At 38.1% G+C, this 16,132-nt stretch overlaps 1 protein-coding gene across 1 annotated transcript in view; it reads right to left on the reverse strand.

The window, feature by feature from the left end:
* Positions 1 to 16,132, reverse strand: part of LOC124864984 (alpha-1,6-mannosylglycoprotein 6-beta-N-acetylglucosaminyltransferase B-like) — a 109,759-nt gene that overhangs the window by 47,977 nt on the left and 45,650 nt on the right. The window contains exons 4-7 of the mRNA XM_047359956.1: positions 15,513 to 15,622; positions 9,195 to 9,268; positions 6,801 to 6,968; positions 5,302 to 5,466 (exon numbers count right to left, since the gene is read on the reverse strand). Of these exons, the coding sequence (XP_047215912.1) occupies positions 5,302 to 5,466; positions 6,801 to 6,968; positions 9,195 to 9,268; positions 15,513 to 15,622 (517 nt within the window). The remainder of the gene's footprint in view (positions 1 to 5,301; positions 5,467 to 6,800; positions 6,969 to 9,194; positions 9,269 to 15,512; positions 15,623 to 16,132) is intronic.

Here is a 16,132-nt window from a genome sequence, read left to right on the forward strand (position 1 = left end):
ACAGAACACAGGAATAAACTAATAAAATAATTAGAAAGAAATGAATTAATAAGGCAAGATCTAACAGACTCTTAATGAACACAAAGCAATAAATTGACCAGCAAGACCTTAAAAGCAACAATAAAGAACTCAAAAATGAAAGCTAAAACAAGAACACCTGTAGATCATCACAAATCTAACATAGGAGGAAAGTTACTGATGGTTTATATAGGAAGGTGTATCTTACAAAATGCTCATATGTTGTTTGCAGCCAACCTTATGCTGTGCTTAATGTGCTGCAGCTGACCAGTAAAAAGCCACTGAACCTGCAAACAAATCTAAGTGCAACACATTTTCAAGGTGAACATTTGTTTTGATTGTCTGTCATGAAACCTAAAGGCAGGGCAAGGCATTTACAAGTGCTTGATTGGAGACAAAGGAGATTCTAGGGAAGGTAATAATGCTCATATATGAATCTCTGGCTTGGTTATGTGAGCTGTTTTGCTCATTATAAACTTAGACTGAATTTGAAAAGAAATCAAGGATGAATATCCTTCTTTCGAACGTTTGTTTCTCCAAAACATTATAGAGCAGATAATGAATGTTGTCATCTTAGATCAAGGCAAGTGATCTATGTTTCCAGACAGTCTCCTATGATCACTTATAATCAACTCAAGTCCTATGACAAGCAGAGAATATGGGCTGCTCAGTGAAATACTGACTGCTCAGATCCTACCAACAGCAAATCGGAGGATAAAGAAGATGCAGAGAGACAGACTGGACGTAAAACATCTTTCTAACACACAAATCAATTATTTTTTTTCCTGAACAACGCTCAGCACCTGAGCAACAGGGTCCAGGCCTGTGAGGTTTGGCTAATGGACAGTAACCCTTTCTGTCAAACACAACATTACAGCAAACAAAGCTGCCTCCCTCAAAGGGGAACAAGGGCGGCATTTGGGAATACGTCTATTCACAGAAACATATCCATACACAGACCGGCATGATGCTGTGAGTCTTAAAAGAGAAGCAAAAACTCAATGATGGAGCCTTCATGTGTCAAAACAAATTTGAGCATTGGCATATCACATTTCTAGGAACACAAAAATATCTCAGATTTCAAATACAGTGCCTTCCAAAAGTAATCGAACTTTTTGAACTAATTTACATCTTGTCACGCTACAGCCACCAACCTCTATGGATCTCATTGGGATTTTTGTTTTCTTCACAATGGTGAATGAAAGTAAAATGTTGCATGGTGTTGATAGTTGTTTTAAAAATATAGAAATGAGAGGTGTGGTATGCAGAGCCACCTTTTGCTGCAGTTGTAGCCTAAAAAGTGTGACTCGGCCAGCTTTGTCCTTTTAGAGGCTAATATCTTTTACTGCTGTTCTTTGAAAAATGGCTCAATGGAGAAGCAATTTTTGTTTTCTGCCTCCACCACCATGTTTTACCATGTATCTGGTGTGTTCAAGGCGCAGTTAGTTTTCCTGCATACATGCAGGACAAAATGTTAAGTTTTGTTTTATCTGACAGAAGCACCTGCTTCCTGCTTTTTTCCGCGGCCCCTACATATCTCATGAATCATTTAGGTTGGAATTGTTATGGCTTTCTTTAAACACTAACTTTCTTCGAGTTATTTTTCCACAAAGTCCAGTTTTGTGGGATTCACACCTAAGAGTTGTCCTGTCAACAGATTCTGCCACCTGTTGATCTCTGCAGCTCCTCCAGAGTTACCACGGGCCTCTTGGCAAACTTTCTCAGTAATGTTCTGTTACAGGCTTCTCAGTTTAGATGTATTGGTATGTCTTGCTAGCTTTGCAGCTGTAATTGTTTGAACAGAGCTCTATAAGATGTTCATTGCGTGGGATATTGTTGTCTAACCTAACCCTGCTTTAAACCTCTCCTCAACTTTATCCCCGGCCTGTCTGCTGTTCTCCAACAGAACAGCCGTGACCTCTAGAGACAATTGATTGCAATGGATTTTATTTAGGGGTATCAGAGGAAAAGGGCACTGAATACAAATGCATTCTGCACTTTTGAGATTTTATTGGTAAGAAGCTTTTGGAAACCTTGCTTTGTTTCTCTTTGACTCCACAATAAAAAAATTTTTTGCATTGCTCTTTAACAAAAACATTCAGTAAAATTCATGTGGCTCGACATTAGCTCTGATTTCATTCTGTAAATGTAAGATAAGCATGAAGACTTGAAACCTTCTTTGCTTTAAAAAAAAAGTGTGTTAATTATGAGGTTTACTGTATATTTAACCATGCAAATGCTAGTCTTGAAAAGGTTGGAGTAGAGAATGTTGTCTCTTTTTTTAAATACTCTTCTTAAACTCTTCGGAACATTAACATACAAAACGGCCTCAAAAGCATACATATGCAGGCCAGAGGAGTTTGTGGGTGTTGGAAACTCTTTTAAGATGTACTATTTAGGTATACTAGATAATATATATAGTTAAAGTGTGGGATTTCTTAAAATAAATAATGTTAATGTACCACAGTTTGTCTTTAAATTGTCTTATAAGTGCCACGATGTGGCTTGCGGGCGGACCAAAGTGCAGACAAGAGCTGGGCAGCAATATGTTGTAAAAGGTTTCCAGCTTTATTTCCAGAGGTTATCAAAGAAACCAAACAAGGCACTGCAGATACAAACAAAGTCCAGATCCAAAAACTTACAAGATCGGTTCTGCAGGAACATGGAAAAACTTAGCACAAATACGTGGGTTGAGAACAGGGTATGAAAAACACAAGGAACCAGCAACGAACAGAGACACCAAACCAACTAATATACTGGGGAAAGACAAAGGCAGGTAATCAAGGGAACTGAAAACAGGTGCGACAAGGAGGCAGGGGGGCAGAAGGAACAGATGAAACAAATAAACAATAAAGAGAAACCAAGACCTAAGCAGAACAATAGACTAAGATAAAATAACTAAAACATAAGAAATCTAGAATAACCAAGAGGTAAAGGAAACAGAGGAACTGGAAGGAACAGAAGAATAACAAGAACCTAAGGCCTAAGCAAAAGGAAACCCTCACAAAGTAAACAAACAAACACTGATAGAAACAACTGAGAATAAAGCAGAGGACTAGAATAAAAGTCAACAATAACTCAAGCTGACCTAACAGGAATCAGAACTGGAACACTAGAAACTAAACATAAAGAACTAAGATAGACAGAACAGAATAAGAACACAGACAGGGAATAAAGATGAGGAGGAACAGAAAACAGACTAGAAAAACAAGAAGTGTGCAAGGTGAAAAAGAATACCAAACATTAAATAAACACAGAGATATTAAAAGAGGAGCTAACGAATCTAGGAGAACAAAGAACCCTAATACAGAGACTAATCAATAATAGAACCATAAGGAAACAACCATAAGGAAACTTAATGAGGGAGGAGGACAACAAAACACCAGGAGGCAGTAGAGGGAGCAAAACAAACTAATAAACTTAATAGAAACATCTAGACAAAATTAACCATCACAAGAAACCTTACAACAAAGTCCAAAATGTCACTCCGTGACAATAAGCTGCTTGAATAGTGCAGCACTGGGGCAAAAATCACCAAATAAATGCAAAAGACTTCAAATAAATGTCCCACTAGGTTGATTACTTAAGGACAATTTTAATCTTGCAAAAGTTCAAACACGAAGAAACATCCAATGTCACAGCCCTTTTTCATCAGACAAACGTTCCTTTGGGTAAGGCTTTTTTAGAAACTCTATGGAAATGTCCCCGTAAATGTCAGCCATGAAAGTGTACTAAAGCCTCTGCGAGAGGCTCCTGTCTGTCATTATCTTGTTACGCCTTTAACTCATCGTAGTGTGATTCACTTCAGGCGGCCATAGATAAGAGAAGAAAATATTAGTCCAATAAAATGTCACAGCTATTCAGGGGAACTTAGTAGCAAGGCTTAAGGGCATTAAAGGACTGTCTGGCTTCCTCGTAAACGTCTCATCCAAAAACATGTGTAATGCGAGCGACTTTTTTCTTGGATTGAATCAGCAAATAGATTAATATTAAATTAGAAGAGTTCTACGAAAACTACAAAAAGAAAATCAACTTATAATTTGAGAACTGGAAACAGAGCGAAAATGTATTTCTTGTCAATTCATGTATGTCAAAAATATAACAATGAAGAAAAAAAAATGTTTTTTTCTCTTTTTGAAGAATGTTGATGAAGTAGTGTCTTCTCAGACAGAACTTGGTAGGCAAGCTGCAGCAGTCTCACTTGATGCAAAAGAGATATAGGGAGTTATATGAGCAATCAGTGTGACTAATTTCAGCAATGTCTGTCTGCCAGCATTAGCTCAGTCTCCATGGAAACCAACTTATTTACTTGTACTTTACTACTTCCTTTGGAACATCAGATTTTAGCCCAGAAACAATGGCAAAAAAAATCACACCATCTTAACCTTTTGACATTTTGTGACTTTAGCACCACAAACTTATTTTGGGGATTTTATGTGCTAGGCCATTGTAAAATGAGAGAGGAAACAAGTTTTCACGTTTTTATTTTTACAAATAAAAGTCTCAAAATTGTGGCATGCAATTTGAATTTAGTCTCAAAAATTTAAATGCTTTGTGTGTTTAATTACCTACAACCACATTTTTTTTAATTCATCTTTGCCAAATGGCCAAAGCTCTTTGTGTATCTGTGAACTGTATTTATTTACTTATTAAATAACTTCTAAAGACAATTAGTTGCACTAGTTTTAGTTTAGGATACCAGAGGAGTCAATTACAAATGCACACCACACTTTTTAAATATTTATATACAATAAATATAGAAAGCCATGCATTTTCTTCCACTTGACAATTATGCACATCTTTTTGTTGGTCTATCACATAAAATCGCAATAAGATACAGAGAAGTTTGTGGTTGTAATGTCACAAAGAGTTAACAAAAAGTGGTTTTAACACTTTTGCAGGGAACTGCATGCACCACAGTATGACCTTATTCAATTAGCTGCCTCCTGAAGAGTTGTTTTCGTGGTTTCTCCTCTGAAACAAATCATCTGTTTTGCTCCATACATAATCAAAGGTCATCCTTCTCTTTCTATCATATGAATGGAGCCATAAATAAGCCTATATTTTCATGAGACAAGAGAGGCCACAGCAGATGTGCATTTAGTCATTCTCAGATGAGTTCAGTATGTCTTGTTCCTGAAATACCTTGAAAAGAATCTCACACTTTGATCCCTAAGTGTTTGCAAAAAACCCATGTTTGTGTGTCTATGTGTGCATGTCTGTGTTTGTGTGTCTGTTTGTGCAAGCGCCTGTGTGTGTGTGTTTGTGAAAGCTCTTGTTTACCCTTTTCTGCTCTCTCCAGTGGCTGTGGAGTTTCTCATCTAGCCGCCGGGCAGCAGAGGCCCACTGCGCCGACAGCCTGCGCATGCGTCTCCTCATGAAGCTCAGAGACTCCTTCCCGGTTCCCACCTGCTCCAGCAGAGTCCCAATGTCAGACTGGAAAGCAGCCTGGATAAAGGGGCAAGAACACTGTGATTGCAGAGAAGTTCTCATAATAAGTTGGTATCTAAATTGAAAGGATTCCATCTGCAGCAGCTTCAAAACTAGGCCTAAAGCAGTACAGGAGGAATACTAAAAGATTGAAGAAAACTGACAGTATGAGTCTGTTCTCTTTGAGTGAGATATGTTTTATTGGAGGTTAAAACTGCAGACAGCAAGTCAAATTATGTTATGTGTTTGTTCCACAAGGCAAGGCTTCTCCAGCTGGGTGCTTGAGGGAATCAGGGGTTTTACCACATAAATAGTCTGTTCACATTTCCTTTGTGTAATTCCTGCATCACAGCACAATATTTTTATGTGATTTATTAATCAGTGGAGTGACTGCAAAGGGAAAACACGATATACACCAATCAGAAGTGTCCAACACACCTTCACCATTATAAAAGTGAAATTCCCACAGAGCTTTCATGAAAATGCAAAGCTGCATTGTACGCTGGCATCGCAGATGTATTATATCACTCCCAAGAGCGACTTGTGTACAGCGCAGCAAGATGTGAAACACCTAAGGGAAAGCCTATGGGATTTATCCCTGTGCAAGCAGGCTGGCAATTAGAGCAGAAGGTGGAGCTGCAGGGAGAATTTACATCAGGTCCCATCAGGGCAGCTGTGCATAATTCTGGGGAGAAAACAAGGAGGAGGAGGAGGAGGAGGAGATGGATCCAAATACTGGGGAGACCCTCACAGAGTGACTATGAGGTCAGAGCATCACATTTTGATGCTGAAAATAACGTAATCAAATGAGGCAGAAAATCAGATCATGGTGAAAACTGGAGGTGACAGCCAGATATCTGGGAGGAAAATTGATTTACAGATGGGTTCTTGGACCTTTCTGTCTGGAGATGGATAAACAAATTTGACTTCTAATATCAGCCTATGCCATATTGTCAAAATTTTTAAATTCTCACAAATTTTGAAAAGATTTCCTACCATACACTTATCATTTGGCAAGTACAACATAACATCTGTTACCTTTGTAGAGAGATCTGCCAGCTGTTTTCCATCCACCAACAGATCAGAATTGTTTCTCTTATAATTTGCTTCCCTTTCCACAGATCTCTTTCTAAATTGCTCAATAACAAACTACTAATATCCTTTAGTTCAACTGAGAAGCCAGGTTTCCAGTAAAGAGGTAACAACTGTTTATTTGTACTTTCCAGGGACTGAACAAATGTGTTTGCATTAGCAGGCAAATGTTTCCAATCTATTGGTCTATGTTCGGTTCTCCCCTTCAGGCAGCTGTGTTATTGTGGAAATAAAACTAATGATCTGGATGTTTTTTGTACCTGTTTTTTGGGAAGAGGCTTCAGAGTGGGTGTAGCAGTTTGGTTCCTCCAGGGCAGTGGGGGGCAGAACCACTCCACTTCACTTAGGTAGATGAGGAAGGAGCAGTCGGAGCCATCGACCCCGTAAAATGTGTAGCAGGGGTCCGAGGTCCAGCGAGCACGCATCCACTGGAAAGTAAAGATATGTTTTTTTCTCAAAGATGTGAATAATGATGAAATGTATACAATAATAGAGAACTAAATAGATGCTAAATATATAGGTGCATCTCAGTAAGTATGAAATCACTGAAAAAGATAAATTTATTTCTGTAAATCAATTAAAAAAGTCAACACAGAGTGATATAAATCAAGCATTTACTTCTGGTGTGGAGCTAATGAAAACCAAAAATTCACTCAGAAAACATTAATATTATATTATTCCAAATAAAACATAATTATGTTATGGTGTAGGATTAGGGCCACTGTGGAAAAAAAATCTTGTGGAAGAAAAAAGGTGCTTAAATAACAGGATAAACCCCCTTAAAACATGTCCACAATCCTCTTTTTAGATTAAAGTAAATTTTGCTTTTCATTACAAAATCAAACTTCCAGAGTCAAGAGGAAGTGTGGAAAGGGACATGATCTAAGTGGGTAGAGCCCACTCAAAGGTTCCCACAGTCATTGATGATTTGGGGAGCAATGTAAACTGCTGCTGTTGGTCCACCGTGTTTGATTAGTGCTTCATGCTTCCTGACTGTCTCCATGTCACGCTGAATTGATGCAGTAATTCATGCTAAATTAGGCCCAACCAAGTATAGATTACATATTCTGTAAAGTACATAGACATATCTTTCACCAGACCGACATTTTTGTATTCAAAATTCTTATTATTGGTCTAATGTAAAATATTCTGAGAAAATTAACTATGGGTGTCATGATTCACGCTCCAACTCTGCTTTGTTTATGTTTAAATCATCACCATGCCTCCCATGCCTGCCTTTGCAGTAATAACCCAGATTAGGTTTATCATCTCACAGCTGCACCTGTCATCTGCTGCATATATGCTTACCTCAGTCTCTGCCTCCTTGCCAGAATATTGATTGTGTTTGCCAGTAGAAGTCCAACATTAACTTTCATGCTCTCCTGTTATCGACTTTACCGCTTGGCCACAGACCTTTCCCCTTTTGCCTTGCCCATGATGAATCTTCTCTGCAAAACTGATTAGCTGGACAACGATCCTCACTCTGCCTTCTGACCTACGATCGTTGCCTGAACTTTCGGATCTTTATTGCGTTTTCTGCCTCTCTGTGAATATTCATTGCCTGATTACTGAAATCATTTTTGGATTGTGGATTAAGCCTCAAAGGAAAGTTTGTGACTATGTTGCCAAAGGCATCAAGTCTCAGACTGAAGAGGAGTGCTTGTTGCATTTACCAACCTGACTCTCACGTGACCAAGCCGAGTCTCAGTGCGCCTTCTGCTTTGCCTTCTCTGAGGTCACTGAACTTGCTGCTGTTCAATTTGCCTTAAAGCAGCTCAGGTGGGTTGGACTCAACATTTCCTACGTTCTGCAGTTCCAAGCCACCACAGTCGCCAAACTGTCCTCTCATCCAACAGCAATCCAAGAGACGAACCCATTCCTGAACTTCCAGTCTACCGAGGTTTTGATAAAATATTTTTATTGCATCTTTCACTCCTGTGTTGTGGCTGAATTTTTGGGTCCTCAGTGTGCTTCATCACAGTGGGTCTTCATTTGCTGTTAGTCATAATCATCAAAATTAACACATTTCTGAACTATATCAAGCTGTCAATTTTTATTTAACTTTCTAAGTTAAAATGCTGAAAAAACAAAACTTTTCAATACTGATTTATTGAAATGTGTCTATATGCAAATGTAAATTTTTATGATTATTGAATGTCTTATCTACGTAAGATCTCGTATTCCAAGATATGTTTACAATAGAGCTTTATTAGGGTGTGTGTTGGCTCTTTACATCAGCGTTACTCTTTTGCACTGTTTCAATTATCTGAAACACGTGCAGGGCAGTATTACATAGCAGTCACTTATCACAAAGACAAGTGAACATGCCATTCAGTAAGTCAGAAAAAACGGCTACTCAACTAAACCCAAACCCAAACATTTAAAACAACTGGAACTCAACCCAGGCTGAAAGAATACTGATTTTTTTAGTGTGAAACTGTCAAAGTTCTGTTTTCCTTTCTGCCTCCTGTATACAATACTTCTACTTCCGGCTGTTAAAACTGACTTGTCAGACATTTCAGTTTTGCAGCATCATTAAACATTCGGTCATCTTTAAAAATTTATGTTCCAGCTAGGTGATACGGTATGAAGCGAAGGAGTGATGACTGCTTGCTGTGTGAAATGGTGCATGTGAGTGAGATATGAAGGCTTACATCCATCTTGTTGGTGCAGTCTGGATAATGGGGATCCTTGGGAGTCTCACAGGATCCAAAGATCCCATCTTTACCTGTAAAGACAGGGATATAAACATGCAGAAAAGCAGAGGAATATATATATATATATATATATATATATATATATATATATATATATATATATATATAGTCCTATACATGTTTCTAGCTTTGTAGCTTCCCTCAAGTCATGTAGGGACCACAGGAAATGCTGAAAAAAGTGCTCTTGTCAGATGAGACCTATTTTATCTTTTGGCCTAAATGTAAAAGAAGCTGGTTTAGAGTTGATGAGGTGGATGGCACTAACTCTAGGGCATTCTTGCAAGAAAACCTATTATAGGTTGCAAAAGACTAGCAACAAGGGCAAAGACTTAGCTTACTCAAGAACGACTAAACATACAGTTAGAGCTAAAATACAAGGGTTTACATCAAAGCATATTTATATCTTAAAATGCTGAGTCTAGACCTAAATCTGACTTGAAAATTGCTGTGCACAGATGCTCTCCAGCCAATCTAGCTGAGCTTGAGCTATTTTGCAGAGTATGGGCTAAACACGAAGGTTGTTTTCAACCTTCAATAAAAAAATCCATATAAAGTACAGTGAAGTTATTAAATATAAAGTGAGAAAATGTAAAACATTAATTGGGTATATATACTTTTGCAATGCATTATACATGCACTAATAAGGCCAGCTATAGCAAAGGATTACTGAGAGTGCAGATGAGTGTGTTGCTTCTTCATTATACCCATTGAATTCAGTTTGGCAATAGAGTTATAGAAACAAAGCTCACTAATTGAGATGTGATGAATCAATGTTCAGCTTTCAGAGTCCTCACAAGAGTCTGAACGGTGTAGATAAATGAATGACTTTGTGAAATAATGGTCAATGGCCCACACAGAGATTTGTCTGGAAGTCTGTATCAGGATACACAATACACATTGATTGACTGACATTATATAGAGTTTGATTGGTATACAGTACCCTGCAAAAGTATGTAAATCCCATAGACTTTTTTACTTTTTTTCAAATTTAACCCACACAATTCAATGAATTTTATTTGGTACTTCATGTATCCAGTGTCTTTCAGGGTTATAAAAGTTTGGAATTTTTCATCATAGTTAACTTTTTTTCGCTGTGATGTTTTTGTTCTCTAAATCAGTTAATTTAATTAGTTTTAGAGTGGGTTTGCCAGTTTTTGTTTTTTTTTGTTATTATTTTAATAATGCTTACTTTTGGTTTACTTCAAATTTTTCTAGTACTAGTTTTAGTTTATTCACATTTGGGTTAGTTTTTAGGTGCAATACTCAAAAACGTCAGACTTTCGTATTTATGAAATTATGAATATTTGTTTAGTTTAAAAAATACTGAATAAAAAGCAGAGTTTTTAAAAATATTCAATTACTATTAAACTAAGCAGTCCACAAGATAGCAGCCTTAAGTGCAAAATGTGTGTAATACTGCAGCTGCTAAAAATAGGCTATACACTAAGGAAACACGTGAACATAATAATATTGACTAATATAATACTACGCAATATAATGTAAACTTAATCTCAATCCCATTGTTGTGTGGACAACCCAGTCTCAATAAACATATTTAGCAATGCATCCTTCTGCTAGCAGTGTTGTTCTGCTTGCTGTATATTAAATGGCCAGCAGCCTGGTTGAGAGTGAGAGCAGTCTATTACGGTTGTTTCCTTCGTTGTGGTACCTGGCCGTGATGTGGCTTCTCCTCCTGGACAGCTACTCAGTGAGGCTAGCTTGTTAAAGTACTCACAACGTCTTCCCTTGAGTTTCACATATTTTATCCCCCATTTCTACTACAAGAAATTTGCCTTTACCTCTCTTGCAGTCATACTCGAAGAAATCCCATAAAGGACTGTAGCGCTTTCTCCCAACTTTTGTTTTCGTCATTTTGCAGGCTAGCGTGGTGAGCAAAAATTTTATTTATAAAGTGCTGCCGGGGACTATGGGGTGATGTTTAGTGCTGACAGCTGACTTAAACTGCTCATGTGGAAAAAAATATATTTTGCAAGGCTTATAATTAAATTGATAAACATGAAAACGAATTGTATTCTGTCTATAATTTCAGTAGGTTTTAGTTAGTTTTATAAATGTTAGTTAACGTTTTTCCCTTTTAATTACAGTTTTTATTTATTTCAGTTTTAGCAATTTCAGTTTTTGCTTTTTTTGGTGCAATAAAGTATTATACATTAGTGAAATGGGAGGAATGTGATGCATGGCTTTGGAAAGTTTTTTACAAACAGAATTCTGAAAGTCTTGCATGCATTGGTATTCAGGCCCCCAAGAGACAATCCTTTACAGAACCACCTTTGGTTACAGCTGCAAGTCTTAAGTAGGGGAAGCCTCTAAAGCTTTGCATACATAAAAACTAATATGTTTGCCCATTTGTGTTTACAAATTAGCTCTCCATGTTATGGTTTGTGAGATATAGGACCCCAGAATGCAGACCAGAAGGCAGCATGACAGTAAGTGCAACAGATTTAATAACAAAAAACTCACTCACTACAGGAGGCAGGAACAAAACAAACGGGCAGGCAAGACAGGCATGGCATGATCAAAAAACAAGACTTCAGCATGAAAACAAGACATGAGCATGAGAAATGTTTCCGCGACGACTAACTGAACAGGTGTGTATAAATGGAGCATGGTACAGGTGGAAAACAAAACTGATTAACATGTTGCAGGTGAACCGAATAAACTTAATTGACAGAACAAAACGTGACTGGAGCAAAACAGAGACTCTTGAACACAAACTAGAAAAACATGAAGCAAAAGCATAACCAGATCCGAAAACCAAACTTGACAAAACATGAACAAGATGACAAAACAAAAGCATGAACCAGGAAAATAACAAAAGAACAAGTCAAGACCTTAACTGTGAAAAACATAAGAAAAAACCAGAAACCAAAAACCAAACAACCCTTAATCATAACACTCCATTAATCAGCTTAGATGGGGAACGTGTCTTAACAGTAAATTGCAAGTCTTTTCACTGCTTCCCACTTAGATTTAGGTGGGGACTTTGACTAGGCCATTCTAACGACCATATGCTGTTTCTATTTGCACAAAATAGACTGATGAGTGCCCTGTCAGATTTTTAAACCTTGGGATATGCTTTACAGGTCCTTCTCAAAATATTAGCATATTGTGATAAAGTTAATTATTTTCCATAATGTAATGATGGAAAATTTTACATTCATATATTTTATCTTCATTGCACACTAACTGAAATATTTCAGGTCTTTTATTGTCTTAATACGGATGATTTTGGCATACAGCTCATGAAAACCCAAAATTCCTATCTCACAAAATTAGCATATAATTAAAAGGGTCTCTAAACGAGCTATGAACCTAATCATCTGAATCAACGAGTTAACTCTAAACACCTGCAAAAGATTCCTGGGGCCTTTAAAACTCCCAGCCTGGTTCATCACTCAAAACCCCAATCATGGGTAAGACTGCCGACCTGACTGCTGTCCAGAAGGCCACTATTGACACCCTCAAGCAAGAGGGTAAGACACAGAAAGACATTTCTGAACGAATAGGCTGTTCCCAGAGTGCTGTATCAAGGCACCTCAGTGGGAAGTCTGTGGGAAGGAAAAAGTGTGACAGAAAACGCTGCACAACGAGAAGAGGTGACCGGACCCTGAGGAAGATTGTGGAGAAGGGCCGATTCCAGACTTTGGGGGACCTGCGGAAGGAGTGGACTGAGTCTGGAGTAGAAACATCCAGAACCACCGTGCACAGGCGTGTGCAGGAAATGGGCTACAGGTGCCGCATTCCCCAGGTCAAGCCACTTTTGAACCAGAAACAGCGGCAGAAGCGCCTGACCTGGGCTACAGAGAAGCAGCACTGGACTGTTGCTCAGTGGTCCAAAGTACTTTTTTCGGATGAAAGCAAATTCTGCATGTCATTCGGAAATCAAGGTGCCAGAGTCTGGAGGAAGACTGGGGAGAAGGAAATGCCAAAATGCCAGAAGTCCAGTGTCAAGTACCCACAGTCAGTGATGGTCTGAGGTGCCGTGTCAGCTGCTGGTGTTGGTCCACTGTGTTTTATCAAGGGCAGGGTCAATACAGCTAGCTATCAGGAGATTTTGGAGCACTTCATGCTTCCATCTGCTGAAAAGCTTTATGGAAATGAAGATTTCATTTTTCAGCATGACCTGGCACCTGCTCACAGTGCCAAAACCACTGGTAAATGGTTTACTGACCATGGTATCACTGTGCTCAATTGGCCTGCCAACTCTCCTGACCTGAACCCCATAGAGAATCTGTCGGATATTGTGAAGAGAACGTTGAGAGACTCAAGACCCAACACTCTGGATGAGCTAAAGGCCGCTATCGAAGCATCCTGGGCCTCTATAAGACCTCAGCAGTGCCACAGGCTGATTGCCTCCATGCCACGCCGCATTGAAGCAGTCATTTCTGCCAAAGGATTCCCGACCAAGTATTGAGTGCATAACTGTACATGATTATTTGAAGGTTGACATTTTTTGTATTAAAAACACTTTTCTTTTATTGGTCGGATGAAATATGCTAATTTTGTGAGATAGGTATTTTGGGTTTTCATGAGCTGTATGCCAAAATCATCCGTATTAAGACAATAAAAGACCTGAAATATTTCAGTTAGTGTGCAATGAATCTAAAATATATGAATGTTAAATTTTCATCATTACATTATGGAAAATAATGAACATTATCACAATTTGCTAATATTTTGAGAAGGACCTGTATAACCTAACTTGACTTTAAATATCTCTACAACTTTCTCCCTTGCCTGTCTGTTGTGTTCCTTTGTGTTCATGATGCTAAAATGATGTTTGTTTACTAATGTTCTCTAACAAACGTCTGAGGCCTTCAGCTGCATTTATACTGAGATTAAATTACACACATGTGGACGCAATATACAAATTAGATGACATGTAAGCAGCTGGATACACAGGATTTTATTTAGGGATATAAGAGTAGAGGGAGCTAAATATACATACAGTACATGCCACATTTTTAGATTTTATTCTGTAGAGGAACTGTTGAAAACGATATTTCTATTGTGCTTTGCAGTGTATTGCAAAAACAGTTCTACGAAAACATATTTAAGTTTTTGCTGTGACAAAATGTCCTAAAGTTCAAGGGTGAAACTTACTTTTGCAAGGTGCATGTATTTGCTAGGATACAGTATTGACAATGAAGGAGTCACTGTATTAATCTTTTAAAACTCCTCTGTTGGAATTAGGTTATTTGTTTAATGTCTTATAAAATGAATCCAAGAAGGATCATCTAGCATGCAAGACAGGATAAGAAACAAGCAGGTTAGTTAGAGTTAAAAAGCTTGCCAGCTTATTATTAATCAAATTCATGTGAAATCTTCCTTGATTTGGTCAAGTAATGTATATTAAGCCATTGGGGACAGCATAGGTAAATTGGAGAATAAGTCCAGATTACAAGCTTGGTCTCCCATGCAAAATGACCAAGACGGTTTAAACCCACACTGTGATTTACTAAACATAGAACACATTAGAGTGAATCATACAAATAATAAGTCAATCTCTTCTTTCTTACCCCCTTATTCCTCTCTTCACATCCTCTTTCTCTCTTGTCAATGACTAAATCTGTCCTTCCTTTCTCTGGCTTGACCTCCCCTTTCTCCCCATTTCTTTTTCTCTAAGCACAGCATGAGTACACCTAATTAAGGAGCAGTTGCAGTACCTCTGCTGGCATCTTGCCAAGCCCTAAAAAACCACTTTCACAGACAAATAATTGCCACACAGTCTATCTGATTAGCATGATGACAGATTTGTCATGACAAAAAGTTTCACCTCGGCTCTTTGTCAAAACGCAGCCAGGTTTTCAATGGCATCAGACACACACACAGACAAATGATCTGAGGTACTTTAATGACTATGTGTTAAATAGTGTTTAATCTAGTGCAGCATGAAGATACAAAGGGGGAATTGAATTATGAATTCAATCACGCTGTGTGATTTTTATTTTATGCACTATAAAGTAGCTAAGAATGAGAGCTATTAATGAAACTGACATAACCTGACCCTGATTAACAAGACAGTTGCTAATCTTTGTCATCATCATAGTCAACCAGCATGTACCCTGTGCATTCAAGCATTCAGGTGTGATAGCTTAACTTTAAAGTGCAGGTCCAGATTCAGATTGAATGTGCCAGAGATTGACAGGTGTGTTTGTCAGACAGGTTGGAGCTGTGTTTGATATTCTTCCTGTGTCGTCTGTATGTGCACCCATGCGTATTTTAAAGGTGTACCTCGGCTGTTGGCCATGCTGCGCTGTAGGATTTGCTCCACCCGCACTGCCATGTCGGACATGTTCTGGGCTATGGCCTGGATCCGGTCCACCAGCCCCATTGGCTGAATCCTGATCAGTAAAGTCATATACAGATACACAAAAACACAAAAGCAATTAAAAATTACTCCCATTTTCTTTACAGGACATTCAGGCATTTTGACGTAACGTCTACGAGGTCCATCAGTGTCAGTAGTTTTTGCTGTGTCTACAATAGAGACAAAACAAATTAGGAAAAACATATTATGAAGAACTTGATGCTTGAAAAATGAATAATTTGTTCATTTAGATAGTTGAGTAAATTTGTATTTTTAGGTTCTTTGGAGAAAATGTGTCTGAAGACAATATGTTGCTCGCAAATATTAATTAATTTGACCTGACCATTGCAACCTAAAATCTGCTGACATATTAATCAGGAACTGATTAATTAAACTGTTTGCGCTCTCAGCTTGAAACATGCTGAGAGTACAAACCTTTTCTGTTTGTGCCCTCAGCATGTTTCACATTTTAAACTGAGAGTACAAACAGAATAGTTTTGGGTTTGGAATGTAAATCATGCTGTTGCCTCATACTCCAACCCCA

Source organism: Girardinichthys multiradiatus, chromosome Y (genome assembly GCF_021462225.1).
Source record: "Girardinichthys multiradiatus isolate DD_20200921_A chromosome Y, DD_fGirMul_XY1, whole genome shotgun sequence".
In the NCBI taxonomy this organism is placed as follows: Eukaryota; Metazoa; Chordata; class Actinopteri; order Cyprinodontiformes; family Goodeidae; genus Girardinichthys; species Girardinichthys multiradiatus.